This window comes from Callithrix jacchus, chromosome 5 (genome assembly GCF_049354715.1).
Source record: "Callithrix jacchus isolate 240 chromosome 5, calJac240_pri, whole genome shotgun sequence".
NCBI classification, from domain to species: Eukaryota; Metazoa; Chordata; class Mammalia; order Primates; family Cebidae; genus Callithrix; species Callithrix jacchus.
This window is the reverse complement of record NC_133506.1, coordinates 128,930,729-128,951,107: the sequence shown is the minus strand read 5'-3', so window position 1 is coordinate 128,951,107 and position 20,379 is coordinate 128,930,729. Positions and strand designations below refer to the sequence as shown.

The 20,379-nt window shown below is 46.8% G+C and overlaps 1 protein-coding gene across 18 annotated transcripts in view; it reads left to right on the top strand.

Annotated features, from left to right (window-relative positions):
• SLC39A11 (solute carrier family 39 member 11) overlaps positions 1–20,379 on the top strand; it is a 441,622-nt gene that overhangs the window by 130,302 nt on the left and 290,941 nt on the right. For 10 of the 18 annotated variants that reach the window (XM_035301656.3, XM_054256431.2, XM_008997674.4 and 7 more), the window contains one exon: positions 8,025–8,169. In XM_035301656.3, the coding sequence (XP_035157547.1) occupies positions 8,025–8,169 (145 nt within the window). The remainder of the gene's footprint in view (positions 1–8,024; positions 8,170–20,379) is intronic. The other 8 variants (XM_078374526.1, XM_078374528.1, XM_002748687.6 and 5 more) reach the window with 1 other exon arrangement.

Here is a 20,379-nt window from a genome sequence, read left to right as displayed (position 1 = left end):
AACACACACACACACACACACACACACACACACACACACACACAGAGAGAGAGAGAGAGAGAGAGAGGGAGAGAGGGAGAGAGAGAGAGAACTGAATAGTTAAATCATATTCAGGATGCCAGGGGAACAGAGGAGGATGGAAGGGAATGCATTTGATCCATACTAGGTTCAGTAAATCCAGGAAGGCTTCCTGGAGGAGGGAACTCAGGCTTCTTTGGCCAAGATTTTAAAAACCTCAAGTGTAGAATAACTCAAGCTTTAAAACCTGCCTTGCTGTCCACTGGTTGGATGTAGCATTATTGCTATAAGAGGAATGAACTGAAGCTGAGTTAGAGGTACAATCCTAGTGCTTTGGACAAGGCAAGAATTGTGTTAAAGAACCAGGAAGGGGCCAGGTGTGGTGGCTCATGCTTGTTATCCCAGCACTTTGGGAGCCCAAGGTGGATGAATCACAAGGTCAGGAGTTCGAGACCATCCTGACCAACATGGTCAAACCCCTGTCTCTCCTAAAAATACAAAAATTATCTGGATATGGTGATGTGTACCCTGTAACCCCAGCTATTTAGGAGACTGAGGCAGGAGAATTGCTCTAACCCGGGAAGCGGAGGTTGGAGTGAGCCGAGATCGTGCCACTGCACTCCAGCCTGGGCCACAGAATGACACTCCGTCTCAAAAAAAACAAAACAAAACAAAAAAACCAAAACCCAGAGGGGACCTAGTACTTAAACTGTCATCCTGCTCACCTTTAGGGATTCTGACTGTGACCCATGATCCATGAATATATAGGTTAACCATGGCAAAGAAGACAGCGGTGACCTGCCTGATACCTGAGGTAGGACTGTACCCCCTGCCTCTGTGTCTGTGCTACTCCGTGTCCCTGTGTGCTTCTTAGCTGGCCGCTTGTCACCCGGAGCCAGCCTGGCCCTAAGCAGCCGGCTGCTGGGATCCCTAGGAGAGAAGGTCATCTGTTATGTAAGCGTTATCCATATTCTGACTGTTGATCAGGGCGACATTTAATTTTTTTTCCATTATGTGGAATAATTTAAAAGATTGTGTTACGAGTGTCATTATTATGGCAACTTCTCAGTAATAAAAACAGCATCAATTATTGAATATCACCTAGTGTGTCTGGGGTTAAGTAAGGATGGCAGGAGGTAGAAGCTGGGGGCGGGGGGAGGAGGCAGCGCCTATGCTGGGCTCCAGGCAGGCCACCTGCCAGCCCCTTCTCTGGCAGCCGCATGTTGTGAGTCCCTGGGGTGGCGCCTCTTGAGATCCCTGTGCCCTTCTCCACTGGCATGTAACACTTGGCCTCTATGTAGCTGTGGCTGGCAGGGGGCACCAATTAATCCCTTTACCTTGCCCTTGGCTCTTCCTCAGGGAGTTCTGATTTGTTGACAAGCTTCAATTAAAGAGACTGCCTCCATCAGATCACTTGAGGTCAGGAGTTTGAGACCAGCCTGGCCAACATGGTGAAACCCCATCTCTCCTCAAATTAGCTGGGCATGGTGGCTGGTGCCTGTAATCCCAGCTACTTGGGAGGCTCAGGCAGGAGAATCACTTTAATTAGGGAGGCAGAGGTTGCAGTGAGCATAGATCACCTCACTGCACTCCAGCCCGGGCAACAGAGTGAGACTCTGTCTCTCAAAAATAAAAATAACAATGCAGCCATCAAAAACGATGAGTTCGTGTCCTTTCTAGGGACATGGATGAACCTGGAAACCATCATTCTTAGCAAACTGACACAAGAACAGAAAATCAAACACCGCATGTTCTCACTCATAGGCGGGTGTTGAACAATGAGAACACATGGACACAGGGAGGGGAGCATCACACACTGGGGTCTGTCGGGGGGAACTAGGGGAGGGACAGCAGGGGATGGGGAGTTGGGGAGAGATAGCATGGGGAGAAATGCCAGATATAGGTGAAGGGGAGGAAGGCAGCAAATCACACTGCCATGTGTGTACTTATGCAAAAATCTTGCATGTTCTTCACATGTACCAGTTAGCAGAGGTCCTCCTTCCTGAATCCATGTGATAGAAGGTGTGTACGGGTTTGGCAGAGGTCAGGTCGGCCCCCCAGTCGCGGGCAAGCATCACAGGTTGCTCTGCTTTGTCATCCTTGGACACAGTCGTGAGTAGCAATGACTCACCCCAGTGACGAAGAGCCAGAGAGGCGGTGACAGGCCTTAAGACCTATGGAAGATTGCTGCTGGGACTTGGAGCAGATGCACCCAGCTGCTTGCAGCGCGTGCGGAGGGCTGCAGTGTCTTCAGTGCTGTGACACCCAGTGTGCTCTGCAGGGGGGCCCTTAGTTCGCCCTTGTAGGCTTAATATGCAGAGAGCTGTGTCCCTTCGGTGAAGCTCTGGCCTGTTTCTTGGGTGACTTGTTTCTTTTGGGGGTCTCTGGAGACATAGCCACCAGCAGTTGCCTCCCTCCTGCCTGGGACAGCAGGCCATGCTGCACAGCCCCAGGATTTTATTTCTCGAAGGAGATGCACGTCTTGTTTGGTGAAGTCTTTTTGGTTTAATGTAAGGCATATTGCAGGGCGTTCCTGCCTCCTGCCCCGCTCTCCTCCTTCACAATGTTTTATCATCTTTCTTTCCTTTTCTCTCTACTTCCTCTCTTTTTTTTTTTTTTTCTGGAAAGTGCAGTCCTTCTTCTCCGGCTCCTGCCTCTCTGCATGTCCTTTCCAAATTGGATGGAAGTTATTCTGTTTATTCTGAGCCAGGGATTGGCCCCACACCAAGAAGAATAATTATTATGATAATAATTCCATCGTAAGAGGACAGGGGTCTCAAGTTCCATGGCTCTGGGTAGGTGGCACCTCCTGCCTCTATTGGCTCACGCCCTGCTTTCTGTACTGAGCTGGATTTGGAGTGGGTGGGGATACAGGAAGAAGGACAGGGAGAGGGGATCAGGAGAGAAACAATGGAGAAGAAGAGGGGTGACCTGGCTGCTGGAGAAAGACCCTTGTACCTGACACCTTGACATTTGGGAGCTGCAAGGTGACACAGCGCACTTGAACTCTTCAAAGCCCCAGAGGCCTACCTGAAGCACTGTGTTGTGGAGACGGGGAAGGGTGACTCATTGACCCTCCGATGGGCAGCAAAGCAGACTGGCAGGGCCGCTGTGGAATGTCAAGAACAGCTTGCATTCGTCACGTGTTTGCCCTAGAAGGGATTACACTCGCAGTTTGCTGACCTTCCGGGGCTGCAAGGATTGAGTGAGGTAATGTGCATAGAGAAGTGTTGCAGACGTGAAAACCACACCAAACAAAACCAACCAGAAATGTGAAGAACAGTATCAAGTAAAGAACGGGGGGATGGAGAGAAGGGATTCCTCCCTGAGGGTCTTGGTTCCAGGCTGTATTTATTTCAGGAGTCCTGGTAAAGAACTCAGTGCCCCACACCTGCAGTCCCCAGGTCCTGTGAGCTGATGTAGCTCCATGGCGGGAGGAGCGTGTCAGCGCGGCAGGCTCAGAGCCACTTTGGCACAGCAGGGGCTGCTGACTTTTCCCCACCTCCAGGGATACTGTGATAAAGCTCCCAAAGCAGGACTGGCATCTCCCTCTGGCCTGTTTTCTTGAAATTCAGAGGGATGTATTATTCCTCTTCCCTAGCCATAACTGAGAGTAGGGGGAATGTTGCGAATCCTGGAAAGGTGTCTAAAAAGAGCCCTGGGGGGCCAGTGCCTGGGATCAGAGGCCTGTGGAGATAGCGAAGGTGCTGTCCTTGGTGTCACTCCAGAGATACTTTCTGCAGCTCCCATGCTGCACAGCTGACCTTGGTTGTTCTGAAGGCTAAATGTTGGATGGAGCACGTGGGGGAAGGAGGGGACACAGGTGGGAGGGGGTACAGGGGGAGATACCGGATCTCTGTCTAGCTTTTAAAAGGGCAGCTTCTAAGTGAAGTTAGGGTGGGATTTTCTTAGTCCCCCTCTCCCTGCCCCTAAAATGCCGAAAGAACGAAATGCAACCCACAGAATATAGATTGCTAGAAAGGCGAAAAGAGATGGAAGGGAAGAGGAAGTTAATGTTTGAGCAAAGACCTGAAAATAAGGGACGAACAAGTACCATCTTCCTAGAAAGACCTCTCGTGACACCTTCTCTAAAGGAACAGTCTGTCTTCACAGCTAATAATGGACTAGAGCATGTAAAATGCTTGGAGCAAACTGGAACCCAGCCTGTATTACATAGGCTCGGTTCTGGGTTGTGCCAGGCCCGGTGTTCTAGGATGGCTGTGAGTTACAGATACGGCTTACTTTTTCTGTTTTCTTTTGGCATTATCACTACCTGGCACTCTTAAGTTTTTAGTTGATTATGATGGGTTTATGATCATCTGTCTCTCAAAGGAGAATGTAGGATTCATGAGGACAGGAGACTTGGCTTTTCCGAATTGCCAGTATCTGGAGCAGCTCTCAGCTAATAGAAATGTAGAGGGTACATGAGGTAGGCAGGGAGTGTTCCTAGAGAAAGTAGCAAAATTCTCTTTACTCTCAAAAGGGTGTGTGTGAATTCCCAGCATTATCAGTAATTCAGGAAGCTGTGGGGTCCTGATCATCCTGAATCTTTCCAAAGCAGGTATCTCAAGCTCAGCACTACTGACATTTGCTGGCTCGTGTTTTTTGGTGACAGGGTCACACTCTCTGTCGCCCAGGCTGGAGTACAGTGGTGTGACCTTGGCTCACTGCAGCTTCGACTTCCTGGGCTTAAGTGATCCTTCCGCCGCAGCCTCCCAAGTAGCCGGACTACAGGCATGTGCCACCGCACCTGGCTGATTTTTTTTTCTTCAGTTTTTAGAGATGGGGCTTTACTATGTTGCCCAGGCTGGTCTTGAACTCTTGGGCTCAAGTGATCCTCCTGCCTTGACCTCCAGAAGTTCTGGGATTACAGGCATGAGCCGCTGTGCCTGGTCCTGCCTCGTTCTCTGCTGTGGGGGCTGTTGTAATCATTGTTGGGTGTTTCGTAGCATCCGTGGCCTCTATCCACTAGGGATACCAGCAGCATCCTCAGCTCCCCTGTTATGACATTCCAAAATGCCCAGTGCTAAATGTCCTCTGGATGTCGGAGGGGACAAAATCACATAATTGAAAACAAATATTCTAAATGAAAAGCAGGGTTTCTGCAAGCTGCACCTTACCAGATGGGCTTCAGTCAAATTCACAGTAACAGCTTAAAGCGCATTAATGCTGCGGCATTTCTGCTGTAATGAAATGGTTTTCCTTCTATTTCTTCCCCCAGTTACGCATCAATCACATTATAAAAAGAAAGAAGACAAAGGAAGGAAAATCAGCTGACATACTTTCATAGTGAAAACATATCTTTTATTGCTGCAATGATTCCTTGGATGTTAGCAGGAGGTGTAGAATTTGAAATAATTAAAGCATATAAACAAACAAAGAGCTGTGACTCCATGGCCCGTGGCGTATCACACAGACACCAGGTGTCAGCTGGGTTAGTGAGAGGGGTTTCTGCAGAGGCAGAGCCCAGCCTTCGCAAAGCCTCTGTTCCCAGGATTCTGTCCATCTGCAGGTCTACCTTGACCGTGATACTGCAAGGCAGCTGCCTCTATGTGACAGAAGAGGTGGATGCCCACAGGGACCTGCAAAGTTGTACAAGGGTAGCTCGAACAGGGGCAGGAGGCTTCTTTTGGTTTTGTCTAAACAAAGTTAAATGGGGTGTTGGCACCCTTATTAAAGGACATTAATAGAGGACATTGAAGATAAATGATGACTATAGCGATGCCTAGATAAATGAGAACATATGAGAGGAAGAGCTTATGTGTTCATTTTTAACATTTGGTTGGAAGTAGATAATGAAATAAAAGATCTGAATCATTAGCTTTTTTCTCTTAACTCTGATCATCATGACAGTGAAGAAACAAGAAGGTCTGTGTGTGTGTGTGTGTGTGTGTGTGTGTGTGTGTGACAACAGCCTGGTATCCCTTTTGTGAGATTCCTTCATGAAAGGAACTTATCCAAGAAAATTGTTTTAGTATTTTTTTAAATACATGGATGCATCACTATGATTAGATTACAAGCCTTCTCCTCTCCCATATTAGAGACACATATTTTAAATGAAAACTTACGTTTGTTTGGACCTATTTTTGTTTGCTGCTGTGGCCTGAAAACGTGTCTCCTCCGAATTCATGTGTTGAAATCCTAACTTCCATGGTGGTTCTGTTAAGAGGTGAGACGTTTGAATTATGAGGTGATCACTGGATTATGAGGGTAGAACTCTCTTGAGTGGGATTAATGCCGTAATAAGAGGCGTGTGAAAGGGACCCATTGCCCCTTCCATAGCTAGCCTGTGCCATCATGAACCAAGAAGCAGGCTTTCACCAGTCACTGACTCTGCTGGTACCTTGATCTTGGAATTTCCTGCCTCCAGAAACTGTGATACATTCTGGCCAGGTGTGGTGGCTCACGCCTATAATCCCAGCACTTTTGGGAGGCTGAGGCAGGTGGATCAGTTGAGGTCAGTTCGAGACCAGCCCGGCCAACATGATGAAATCCCATTTCCACTAAAAACACAAAAATTAGCTGGGCGATGTGGTGGGTGCCTGTAATCTCAGCTACTTGGGAGGCTGAGGCAGGAGAATTGCTTGGACCCCGGGGTAGGGATGGGTGGAGGTCACTGTGAGCTGAGATCGCACCACTGCACTCCAGCCTGGGTGACAGAGTGGAACTCCATCTTAAAAAAAAAAGCTGCCCAGTTTATGATATTTCGTTTTATGGCAGCCTGAACAGACAGAGACCCCTAGTTTTCAAGAAATATCTACAATTTTTTGCCTATTGAGATGATTCTGCCTCCCTTTCCTTAGCTATGAGGTACTTGGATGAAGGTGGAGGTGCTTGTGTAGCTGGTCGAGTCTCTCTCGGCCTCGTTGTTCCTGTTGAGATCAGTGCATTGGTAAGTGGTCGGCAGCATTGAGGCCTTTGAAAGAGAAGCTTACCGCGGCATTATGGATTCATTTATTTACTCCTAAGTGGAACACAAGCTTCAGAAGAACTGGGACTTTGTCTTGTTCACCAAACATCCACAAAGTTGGCAGTTAATAAATATTTGTCAAATAAATATGAGGATTAAATGCACGATGTTTGCCTGGTTAATGCGAAACAGTCAAACCGACCCATGCTTAGCTAGTTAGGAGAAAGCGGAAGAGCGACGTTGTTTTAAGGTTCTGGAGTTAACTCTGAATATGTGTGCATTCTCTGCAACTTTCACTGCTTCCTTCCTTTGAGATGCTTTTGTTTCGATCTCCTCTTTTGATCTCATAAGATACGTGAAGATGCTGAGTTCCTAAATAAGTTGACCTTGGTTCCTATCCCGAGACTGCCATTCATGTGAACCTGCCATATGGACTTCTTTTGATAGATCAGGAAACAGCTTCATTGCTCAATTCCCTGGTGGCGATGAGCCTTGCAGTGGGGTTTTAGTGTTTGGGCCCCAGTCTTTCCTGTATATATTTTCTCCATTTTTTAGGATCAGCACTGACCTTTTAGACTGTGTTGTTTTTTCTTTTTTTTTTGAGACGGAGTTTCGCGCTTGTTACCCAGGCTGGAGTGTAATGGCGCAATCTCGGCTCATGGCAACCTCCGCCTCCTGGGTTCAGGCAATTCTCCTGCCTCAGCCTCCTGAGTACCTGGGATTATAGGCACGTGCCACCATGCCCAGCTAATTTTTTGTATTTTTAGTAGAGACGGGGTTTCACCATGTTGACCAGGATGGTCTCGATCTCTTGACCTCGTGATCCACCCGCCTCGGCCTCCCAAAGTGCTGGGATTACAGGCTTGAGCCACTGCGCCCGGCCCTGTTTTGTTTTTGTAATGTAACCTATACCTAGAAAGTTTGTCATCTTCCTGAAGACCCAGCTTGGCCTGGCATCTGGGTTGACCCGGGGACTGGCTCAGCTGTGGTGGTCTTGGTGGAGATTGGCAAGTCGCCTTGGCACCTGTGAGCCAGAAGCATCTGGGGAATTAATGTAGTTGTGGTGCTATAGTGATGTCACCGCTTCTTGTTTCAGGGTGCAGCAGAAGACCCCCAGACGGCCCTGGCACTGAACCTCGGCTCTACGTTGATGAAAAAGAAGTCTGATCCTGAGGGTCCTGCGCTGCTCTTCCCTGAGAGTGAACTTTCCATCCGGATAGGTAGAGCTGGGCTTCTTTCAGGCAAGCTCTTTGCTGCAGACACTGAGCTGAGTTAGGCAGGATGGACGTGGGGGCTGCTGGTAGGATGAATCATGAGAGAAATGCCAGGCACTCTGTCCTTTCCCTCCAATCACTCACCCTACTTTTGCAAGGAGCTGAACTGGCATCTGGCCAGCACCTTCATTTCTCATTTGTTGTCCAAACCACATGCTTAGTCTACGGGAGGTAATGGTACTTTTTGATCATCTTTTTAACTCGGACAGGTGGACAGAGGGTCACTCTGATGGTTGTAGGGCTGCTTTGGGTTAGAGAGTGTCAGCATTTGTCCCTCAGTGTCCCCCTCTCTGATGAACCCTGAATACTCCTTTTCATTTGTGTGGTTATAATTTACATCTTTTTTATTTAGTGGGTAGACTGTGGATTTTTTTTTTTTTTTTGAGCCGGAGTCTTGCTCTGTTGCCCAGGCTGGAGTGCCGTGGTGCAATCTTGGCTCACTGCAACCTCACCTCTCGGGTTCAAGGGATTCTCCTGCCTCAGCCTCCCGAGTATGTGGGACTACAGATGCATACCATCATGCCTGGCTAATTTTTTGTATTTTTAGTAGAGACGGGGTTTCACCATGTTGGCCATGCTGGTCTTGAACTCCTGACCTCAGGTGATGCACCCACCTCGGCCTCCCAAAGTGCTTGGATTACAGGCATGAGCCATTGTGCCTACCCAACTGTGAATGTTACTCCCACTGATTCAGTTTGGAGCCAGACAAGCTAGAGATACTGACAGCAAAGTCATGGCTTTTCTCTGAGTTAGAGGGAACACGTGCCTCAGGAGGAATCTGATAGCAATTGCTGAAGCTTGGTGGGGAGAGACCAGAGTGGGCTGTTGCCCTGTGAGAAGCTGTTGAAGATGGAATGGAATACATTGTTTTCTAATGTCGGGTCGGGTCAGATACCTCTCCGTCTTGGCCCTTATTCTTTACTAAGGGCTCTTGGCTAGTTTAGGGGCCAGTGCGCATGAGGGGGGTTGGATGCCATTTTTTCCCCTTTGGATTTATGTAAGAAGTTTCCCATTGAATCGTGCAAGCCCCTGGGGATGGAACCCCTGCCGCCATGCTGTGAGGAATGGGCACCTCCTCACTTAAGCGGAGCTCTCTCCTGAGAGATCTAAGGAAAAACAAACTGATGGCTGGTCGCTGTGTTCTCAGGAGTGATTTCAGGGACAACAGTCCTTTCCCACGTCCATGCTGGCATTTTAATTGGATCTTTTTGCCATCTCTATGCTAAGATGATCTCTAGCCCTTAGGGAGAGCAAATGTACAAAAGCTACAGCTATGTTGCAGCCAGGGCTCTGGTGTCTGTGTTCAGATTATGTCCTGCATGAATTATTCATGGGAACTCAAATGTCTTCTCCATTTGGGTTAATCCTCACCACTTCCCACACCTCCCATTTAAGCATGGAAGCTTCACATTCATCCAAAGTGAGCTTAAATCATAGAGCGTTAAAACGACAAATCCTCCTCCCGTCCTGATCACGCTTGTCACTTAACACTCATCAGAACAACTTAGGTATCATCTTCTCTTTTTACTGGAACAGAGGTCAAGGACTGTCTGGTGGCCCAGTAGAGCCCTGCATTCAAGTAAAACTCGTTGTTTTCATGCTGAGTCCTGTGACTCAGGCCTTTTCTGTCTATTTTCACTAGCATTAACTGTGCTGGGCTCCTGGGTGCCCCCTTTAAGACTTTACAGTCCTGATTCTTTACAGTCCTTCTCTAGGATAAAAAAGTTGGTCAGACATTTTCTATCCTGTTTTTTTTTTTTTTTTTAATCTTCAGGGCCATGGGGCTGGTGGGGTCGGGGGAAGGTGTGTGGTAAATTCAGTGCCTATCAATCCAAAAAGGTAAAACTTGGCAAACTCTTTGTTGGACATTTTCCAATGGAGCTACAGCCAGGGCAAGGTCAGGGCAGTTGGCTCTGCAGGACAGCCTTTGGGGACTGCTGGGTCTCCTTGGCCAACCCAGAGTTAAGTGGAGGGAGAGTGGGGCATGTGGGAGGGAGATGTAATCCTGTCCCCCAGCTCAAGAACACTGGGCACAGCCTGTTACCAGGTTACCAAGCAACCCTTACCGTTGCTAGCTGTTCAGCTACAAAGGCAAATGCAGCCCTTGGGGGAAGCACAGAGATGGTCTCCCAGCCATCTCTTGAAAGGTTGCTGCTCTTCTCACCTGAGCACACCTGTGGGTGTCAGACCGCTGAGGACTCCAGAACTGATAATGACTATTTGATGACTGGCTCCGTGCAGATGGAGCCTGAATATGCATTATTTGTACCATCTGGATTTGCCCTTCAGTTTGTTGTAAATGGAGCAAGGAGATTGGTTTAATGAGTATTTAGTGAATAACATTAGCCTTTAAAAAATAATATTGGTGCTGCTGTTGTAATGTCCCATAATTGGTGTGGCCAGAGGAAGAGCTAGAAAGGCCACATGATGGGAGAGGAGTTCAGCTGCTCTGAGGAGCAGCAGCAGCAACGGCAGCCTGAGCTGGGAAAAGCGTTTATGAGATACCTTCCTGTCTATGTCTTAGTGTGCCGTGTTTTGTGATATCCACTATTCTCAAGGCTGGGGATATTTTGGGACTTAGGTAGGCCAAAAGAAGTTCCTTTAAGTCTATCAGTCTCTCTTTCATTCTCTCATCCATCCATCCATCCATTTATCTCCAGTTAGCTTTCTTTTAACTAAAAATATAATGACATGGATTGGAAGTAAGTTTTCTTCCACTTTCAAATCCCTCATGGTCCAGTCCCCATCTCAGATGCATCATTTCTAGTTTCTTTTGCATCCTTTCAGAAATCTCACGTTTATATAATCACACCTGACCCATTGTTCTGTATCTGGTGTTTTTGCATCCTTGGGTATCGTTTCCTGGGGTGCTCTTAGATTCATCCCATGCTTGTTATTGGCCATGATGCTACCTAATTAGCCTCCTCTGGATGCCCATGAGGTTAATTCTGATGGTTTGCTATTACAAAGAATGTGGCACAGAGCTCTTTAGTATCTGCATCTCTGTGGACAGTTATATTGTTGAGTAAATTCTAGAAATCAGGCTAAGAGTTCTTTACATCTGGGCTCCATGCATGGGTACCAAAGGGCTCAGGAGCCTCTTGACATTTTATGCAAAATGTGTGTCTGTTGGAAAGGCGAGGGACTACAAGTTATATTTCATCATACCCCAGGTGGCTCCGTAGCCCCAGTGTTGTTCAAGATCTTCGGCGCTTCTCTCTCACTTGCCCCGCTCAGCTGTCAAGTTGAGCTTTTCCCTTTTCTTCGTAGCATCCTCTATAGGCTAAAGAGGAGGTAGTTAGAAGTGAATCAGTGGATTCTTTTACTAATTGTTAATTGCCCCATTTAAGTGTGCAGTATGTTCTTGGGGAGGAAGTTGAAATGTTACCAAGCAGCAATGGGCTTGCGGCCCGACACACACAGAGGCCAATACTGTGGCACTGGCTTTTGAGAGAAGAAATGCTTTACTGGGAGTCAAGTCAACTGGCAGGGAGACAGGAGGGAATGCTCAAATCTGTCTCCCTGAGCTAGGGGTTGGGTTGGATTTTATAAGCATAAGGTAATGAGGTGTGATCTGATTGGATCTTACAATGAGGTGATGTTAGGAGGCATTATCTGATTGGATCCTGCCATGGGGTGATGCCAGAGTTCAATCTGATTGGATCCTAGATCCTGCCATGTGGTGTCTGCTTCTTAATTCAGTCCCACTCCTCTGTCCTAGCACTTAGGTTCCCCCTGTGGTTGCACACTTGGTTCATCTGGGCATGCTCAGGTTACATGACCTGAGGGTCCATGGCAACTGAAAAACAGCTCACAGCTTTGTTACATAAAAGTTCAACCAGATTGGTCTGGCGCAGTTATAGATACTCTTTACTAGTGAACTTTGTCATCACTATTACTATTGGTCAATTTCACTGATCTATTAGCATAGTGGGTGAAAAATTAGCTATCATTTTGTGTATCTGTGGAAAGAACAAGAGAGGGCATTATTTTCTGGTAGAGCAAGAGGTGGATTTACTTTAGGAGATTATTCAGTTGTGAGGCGCCATCTGTGCGTTTTCTGTAAATCTTTCCAAAGTGTTGAGGAGTGGGGGAAGTGAATGGGTACTTAAGTCACGGAAGCAAAAGCCGCATGACACTCAGGTTAGAAACACATTTTTCTCTTGATGTTCTATGCTTACTGGAAAATTCACTTGACAATAAGAATGCTACCTCTACACAGCCTTGCAGATCTGATGCAATTATCGAAGCCATGTTTTGCAAAATGAAACTGATACCAAGCTGGTGTCAAGTGGATAACAGATTATAGAACTGCCGTCACTGGCCATTAGCTGAGTGTATTTGCTTTCTACTCTAAAATCTTGCATTCCTCCTTGGTTCTGCTTCTGGTTTGCTGCGTGATACTGTTCCTGTGGAAATGGGCTTGCAGGAGATTATTTTCTTTTCTAACTCAAGCTTCTCAAGTGTCCAACCCCAGATCAGCACTCCCAGAGCTTGTCCTGTTGGGGACCATGATGGGGTCTGGGAGCTCTTTGCTCCCCTTCTTCCACCTCACGGTACTCTTCTCCAGGAAGCACAGTGCCCTCTTTTAGTCTGTATTTGGAATCATCCCTTTCTCCCATTTTCCCTATTAAATATCCTTCCTTAGGTGCTTCTGGAAAAAGATTTGATTGACTGAAGAACAGGGAGGTATTGACCATTGACTTCATGTTTTACTACTGCAACTGTTTGTTGACTTCGAACAGTTTCTCTTTCAACAATGAACCCAATAGATGGGTTTTCACACTGGCCTTTGCAGGATTGCATTTTTAGACATATGTGTGGGGCTTAGGGAGGGCAGCCCGGCTACGTGGGATGGAATCTCTGAAGCAGCTGGTTCTTACTATAAGCTCAGCCATGTACATTCCACTCCCAACTTTCCTTGGCCCTAAAACTGCTTGGAATAGCATAAGCCTAGGGAAGCAAAGAGGACTTATTTAAACAGCTTCAAGGTTTCCATGCCAATGAATGGTTCCTGTGACCTTTCTTCTTCTGTATCTTCTAACTTGCCATGTGTTCTTGAAGGACATGTTCCTTTTGTCACTGATATTTCCAGTCAAATTTAGTGATCTTAAATTTGATCAAGAGTCAGATATAGCTCCTAGGAGAAATTCTGAGTGTTTCTAACTAGGTTTCTAAAATAATGTGTTTAGGGCAGTCTCTGGGATGTTATCAGTTTTGATTTTTTTATTGGTAAGATCTCTAAAAATGAAAGAATATTTTCACAGTCATTCATGTAGATATAATTTCTTGGCATTAGGATTTTTTTTTTTCTTTTTCTTTTTCTGTACCTGCTTGGTTAGGGGAGACTTTAAAATCTTGTCCTGGCCCAATTGAGAGGAGTTACCTAGGAACTGAGAAACAGGCAGGCCCTGGCTCCTACCTCTTTTCTTGGCTGGGACTTATAACCTGGGTTTCTTCATTTAAAGTGTGAGAATGTGCCTATAATCCCAGCACTTTGAAGGAGGCCGAGGCGGGTAGATCACCTGAGGTCAGGAGTTCGAGACCAGCCTGGCCAACATGGTGAAACCTCATCTCTACTTAAAAAAAAAAAATTAGCTAGGTTTGGTGGTACATGCCTGTAATTCTAGCTCCTTGGGAGGTTGAGGCAGGAGAATCACTTGAACCCAGAAGGCAGAGGCTCCAGTGAGCCAAGATTGTGCCACTGCACTCCAGCCTGGGTGACAGAGTGAGACTCTCTCTCAAAAAATAAAAATGAAAAAGTGTGAGGATGAAGCAAACCAGCAGTTAAAATGTGTCACACAAAAATATTTTGCAGCAGGGCAAAGGGCTCAATAATAATAACGGCCAGGAGCTTTTTCACATCTGGATGTTAAATAAAATAACCAATCCAGAAATGCCTTCTTGGACGGGGCTCTGTGCAGGTGACATGACACTGTTCATGTCCTAGCTCAGGAGCATTATCAGGGTGGGCACACTGTACAGACTCTTGCTTCTGAAGAGTGTTCTATTTGCTCTAATATGGAACACTCAAACAGCACTTTCTCTGCTTCTGCCTTTAAAAAAAACCCAACAGTCCTGATTTTCTAAGCCAGGCAGTCATTTCAGAGTAAATTTTCATGCAGCGTGGGGCTAGAGGCAGTTTGGCACTTATATGTGTTTGCTGGGGCTGCTGGAGCAAAATACCACAAGCTCGGTGACATAAACTACAGAAATTAATTTTTTTCACAGTTCTGGAGGCTGGAAATCCAAGACTAATAGTTGGCAAGATTGTTTGGTTTCTTCAGAGGCCTTTCTCCTTGGCTGGTAGATGGCGGTCATCTCCCTGTGGCTTCACATGGTCTGTCTTTTTATCGAGACAGGGTCTTGCTGTGTCGCCCCAGCTGGAGTGCAGTGGTGTGATCATGGCTCACTACAGCCTCCACCTTGTGGGCTCAAGCTGTCCTCTCACCTCAGCCCCCTGAGTGGCTGGGACTATAGGAGTGTGCCACCACACGTGGCTAATTTTGGTATTTTTTGTAGAGATGGAGTGTTGCCATGTTGCCCAGGCTGGTCTTGAACTCCTGGGTTCACGCTACCCACCCACCTCAGCCTCCCAAAGCGTGGTCTTTTCTCTGTGCTGGTCGGTGTCCCGATCTCCTTTTCTTATAAGGACACCAGTCATATTGGATTAGGGCCCACTCTAATGAGCTCAATTTAACCTCATTAACCCTTTAAAGATCCTATCTCCCTTATAACTACATTCTTAGGTGCTGGGCATTAGGACTTAAATACATACATTTGAAGCAAGGGACGTGATTCACACCATAGCTGCACTGAACAAGTTTTGAGAAGTTGTCTCAAAAAAATTGTAGTCAGCTTCAGGGAATTCCAGGTGGCAGGAGAAAGGAGTTCTCTCTGTTTCATCTTTTAGATTCTCTCCCTGCATGGCTGCCTCCATCAGTTAGTCTCATCCCTGAGTGGGATGGGATTGCAGAGGGTGCAGGATAAAAAAAAGAGTCAAACGAAGTTGAAAAGTTACTCAAAGAGAGCAACGAGAAAGAAAGTCCGGGCTGGACGCGGTGGCTGACGCCTGTAATCCCAACACTTTGGGAGGCTGAGGTGGGTGGATCACCTTAGGTCAGGAGTTTGACCTACTAGCCTGGGCAACATGGTAAAAGCTGGTCTCTTCTTAAAATAGAAAAATTAGCTGGGCATGTTGGCACATGCCTGTAACCCCAGCTGCATGGGAGGCTGAGGCAGGAAAATCCTTGAATCTAAGAGGTGGAGGTTGCAGTGAGCCGAGACTGCACCATTGCACTTCAGCCTGGGTAATAAGAGTGAAACTCCGTCTTAAAAAAAAAAAAGAAAGAAAGAAAGAAAAGAAAAGAAAGTCAGATGGCTCTAAGTCTGATGTTTTAAGACTGCTGGCAGGTGCACATCTATGCTGTCATGAAGTTAAAGGGATGACCACTTCCACTGTCACCTGAAACGATCTGCCAGGTAACTTCTGGGGAAATCAATTGCAATACATACCTGAATGTGCAGAATTTCTCTCCTGACCATGTAAGTTTCCTGTTGCTGTCACAACAGAGTACAGATTGAGCATCCCAAATCTGAAAATCCAAGATCCAAAATGCTCCCAAATCCAAAACCTTTTGAGCACCAACATGATACTCAAAGGAAATGCTCATTGGAACATTTCCGAATTCAGATTTGGGAGGCTTATGTGGTCAATAATGCTGGTAAAATAATGCAAATATTCCAAAATCTGAAAAATCTGAAACACTGTGGTCCCTTCAGAGGAGGGATACTGAGACATGGGTCCCAATGCCGCAGAAGTCTGACCTGCAGACCCTAACTCAACGATGAATGAATGAATGCACTCTCACACCATTACGGTGATACAAGCAGGCTAGGGAATGGCTGCTGGCTGCTTTCAGAGGGCGAAATGCAACCAAATGACCCAGACCCTCTGTCCACACTTTTATTCATAACAGAGGTTCTGAGGTAACACACTTGTGGATCATTAACATGGTTAAGAGAATAGTTTTAAGACTGATAAAGACTTTAGGTTCTGGGACCCAGAGTAAATGCTATTAACAGATAATTCCCCTTTGATCTTCCCTGGAGAGACCACCCAGCACAGAGTCTACGTGAGTAAATAGTTAGGGTGCAGACAAATGGGTGTGGGCTAAGGCCTTGGATCACCTCTCGATCTCCTAACTTAATGGGCTGACTGGCTGCCTTCGGCCTGCCCCAGTAAAACCTTTTGGCCTTCCAAAAGACTCAAGACTAATCTATAACTGTCCCTAATGTATCTTTAATATTTTCTGTAATATTTTGCCGACAACCCTGTGTGAGAATTTCAGTAGGATGCTTATCTTGTACTATACAAAGAGTGGCTTGAAACAGCAGAAACGTATTCCCTTACAGTTCTGCAGGCCAGAAGTGTGAAATCATGGTATCACCAGGGCCACGCTCTCTCTGAAAATTCTAGGGAAATTCTCTAACTGCTTTTGGCTCCCAGCATTTCCCGGCTTGTAGCTGTATCACTTCAATCTCTGCCCCCATCGTGACATGGCCTTCTTCCCTGTGTGTGTGTCTGTGTCCAACACTCCCTATCCTTTGTCTCATAAAGACACCAGTCATTGGATTTAGGGCTCACTTGATCCTGTTTGACTGCTTCTTAACTAACTACATCTGCAGAGACCCAATTTCTAGGTAAGGTCGTCTTCTGAGTTTCTGGCTGGACATGGGTTTTGGCAGTGGACAATATTCATCGATCAACCCCATACTCTGATCACTCCATGACCAGACTTCAGGAGTTTGGTTTGTCTAAAGGGCCATGTTTGTCTTGTACAAAGGAGGAAGATGAATAAAATGAGAGGAAGCAAGAGGACATGAGTCCTGGCGGTAATAAAAGCCCATTTAATTCGTCTGGAGCCTTTAGAGCGGCTGCTGGGTGCTTTGTTTGAAATATTTATTGAGTGTCTACTGAGGAGTTAGGGATGCACTCTCCTTATGCAAAATTTAACATTTGCTTGGTTAGCAGGTTCTATCATATTTATAAGCGTTCTGACACATTCATTTCAGCTCATAATTCTATTAAACTGGAAAATGTGTTTTTAATGTGCTTTAGGGAAACAGAACAGACAAGTGGCTTGGGTAGCACCAGCCTTCATTAGGATATTCCCGCAGGCTTTTATTAGTCAAAGATTTAGGCATGTGTGCCTGAAGCCACACAGCCTGGGTGCTTTTTGAGTTATTTTGCTTTGTTTTGCAGAAGTTATTTTTGCAGAAGCTTCTTCTGGGGACACAACAGGGTGGCACGTTGGTTTTGAGCAGCTGGGATCTTTAGGAGTCCTTTCCATTTATTCATTCCCATGTCAGCCTCTTGCCTGTTGCTAAAAGTGCCTAATAAGGAACAGAAGGCTGGATTTTAGCCTGTGAAGCTGGGAGGAAATTGACAGCAGTTACTGGAATAGGCAGCTTCCGAGAAGGAAAGGGTTAGGGAGGAAGACGTGGAACTGGGCTTTGGACCTGTGTGGAGTACGGAACAACCCTAACCTTTGGGGTGGGGCCCATGCAGCGGTTCCCTGAAAAAAGGAATTGGTGACATGCTTCACTCAACCTGAGTTTGCTTTTTCCTGTTCAACCCTCCATGTATCCTCTCTTTGGGTAGCATGTATTCTAGCATTCTGTTCTGCTTTCTTCCCTCTGGTAGAGAAAGAAAATGTCTCTGCATATCTGAGAACTCAATTGGTTGTCTCACGGAAATATGATTTTGAGGGTCATAACATTTTAGAGTTGGATGTTCAGGGATTTGCTAGCAACCCCCAGGTTAGGTCTGAAACAGAACTCACTCTTTCTGACTCCAACTTCTTGGTTACACAAATTCACCATGAGCTTGCTGGGAGGCAGAGGTATTCCTGGAGGATGGCAGGAGGGGAAAGAGCATGAGGTGGTCTCTGACAGCCCTTAGGTACAGTGAGCCAGACGTCTCTGCTCTCTTCCCCAGGAGAGCAGGCTCACCTAGCGGTTTCTCCTCACTGATCCTTAGCAGGCCTCGGTGAGGTTTGCTCGAGTCAATCTTAGCGAATTGGTTGTGCCCTTTCTGGTAGGGAAGCCCCTGTTGTACACATAAAACCAGGAGACACATGCCTTCAAGGAGATTCGGATTTCCTGGGGAAACAAATATGGGCCATTTAGTATGGTTCAGCGTGAAAGCTACGTAAACCACTAACAATTATATAAGTGGGTCCCACCGCTGTGCTGGACTTCGTGGGCTGGCTCTCCTAACTCCTCTCTAGCCCAAATCATGCCTTTACTGCCTTACAACCCTTCTGAGACCAGCTGGCCAGTGAGATTTTTTTTTTTTTGAGATGGAGTCTCGCTCTGTCACCCAGGCTGGAGTGCCGTGGTGCGATCTCGGCTCACTGCAACCTCCACCCTCTGGGTTGAAGCAATTGTCCTGCCTCAGCCTCCCAAATAGCTAGGATTACAGGCGTGTGCCACCATGCCTGGTTAATTTTTGTATTTTTTTAGTAGAGATGGGATTTTACCATGTTGACCAAACTGGTCTCAAACTCCTGACCTCAGGAGATCCACCTGCCTCGGCCTCCCAAAGTGCTGGGATTGTAGCCATGAGCCACTGTGCCTGGCTGCCAGTGAGATTTTATTCAAGGCTTGGGGTAAATAACAGAAGGACATCAGCTGGCCATGGCAAGGGCAGCCCTCAGAACCCATTGGTGCTTACTAACCTCTTGGGACCCTCTACAGCAAGGGTAGTGGGTAGGAACCAGGCTATGCAGCGGGAGGTGAGTGGTGAGCAAATGAGCATTAGTGTCTGAGCTCTGAGTCCTGTTGGATCAGCAGCAGCATTAGATTCCCACAGGAGCACGAACCGTATTGTGGATTGTGTATGTGAGGGATCCAGGTTGCACCCTCCTTATGAGAATCTAATGCCTGATGATCTGAGGTGGAACAGTTTCATCCTGAAATCACCCCCTACTGCCTACCTCCCACCTCCTGTCTGTTGAAAAACTGTCTTCTACCAAACCAGTCTGTGGTGCCAAAAAGGTTTTGGACTGCTGTTCTCCAGGGAGATTCCCTGTCTGGCTCCAGGGCTGGGTTTTTACTTAATTCCATATCTTTACAGGTAGAGTTCGAGGTTTGTTTTTTGTTTTTGAGATGGAGTTTCGCTCTTGTTACCCAGGTTGGAGTGCAATAGCGCAATCTTGGCTCACCGCAACCTCTGCCTCCTGGGTTCAGGTGATTCTCCTGCCTCAGCCTCCTGAGTAGCTGGGATTACAGGCACGCACCACCATGCCCAGCTAATTTTTTTGTGTTTTTAGTAGAGACGGGGTTTCACCATGTTGACCAGGATGGTCTCGATCTCTTGACCTTGTGATCCAACCTCCTCAGCCTCCCAAAGTGCTGGGATTACAGGCGTGAGCTACCGCGCCCGGCCCGGTTTGTTTTTTTTCCCAGGTCTTCAGACCTGCCTCCCCAGGGAGAGGCCATCTCCACCACCTTGGATAGAGAAAGTGAGGCCCAGGCCAAGACTTGCCTTCCCAATTTCCATTGCCTTTCCTAGGATCTCCTTTTTATTCCCAGGGTAATTGCCAGGGGGATTTTTTTTCTTTAACTTTTTTTCAGGTGAGATACTGCCACAACCTGTGGTCTCACCAAAACAAGAATGCCAGTATTCACCAGTTTATTAGTAATAGGCCACACGCCTCATTTAGATCATCTCGGAAAATGTGCAACTCGGTCTCAAAAACCCTAAGAAATGCAAATTGTAAGAATCCAAGCTCCAGGACCATTTCTTTTTTGTTTGTTTTGGAGACAGCATCATACTCTGTCGCCCAGGCTGGAATGCAGTGGCGTAATCTCAGCTCACCACAACCTCCGCCTCCTGGGTTCAAATGGTTTTTGTGCCTCAGTCTCCCATGTAGCTGGGATTACAGGCAAGCACCACCACACCTGGCTGATCATTTTTTTTTTTTTTTTGAAATGGAGTCTTGCTCTGTCGCCAGGTTGGAGTGCAGTGGTGCAATCTCGGCTCACTGCAACCTCCGCCTCCTGGGTTCAAGCTATTCTTCTGCTTCAGCCTCCCGAGTAGCTGGGACCACAGGCACGCGCCACCACACCTAGCTAATATTTGTGTTTTTACTAGAGACAGAGTTTCACCAT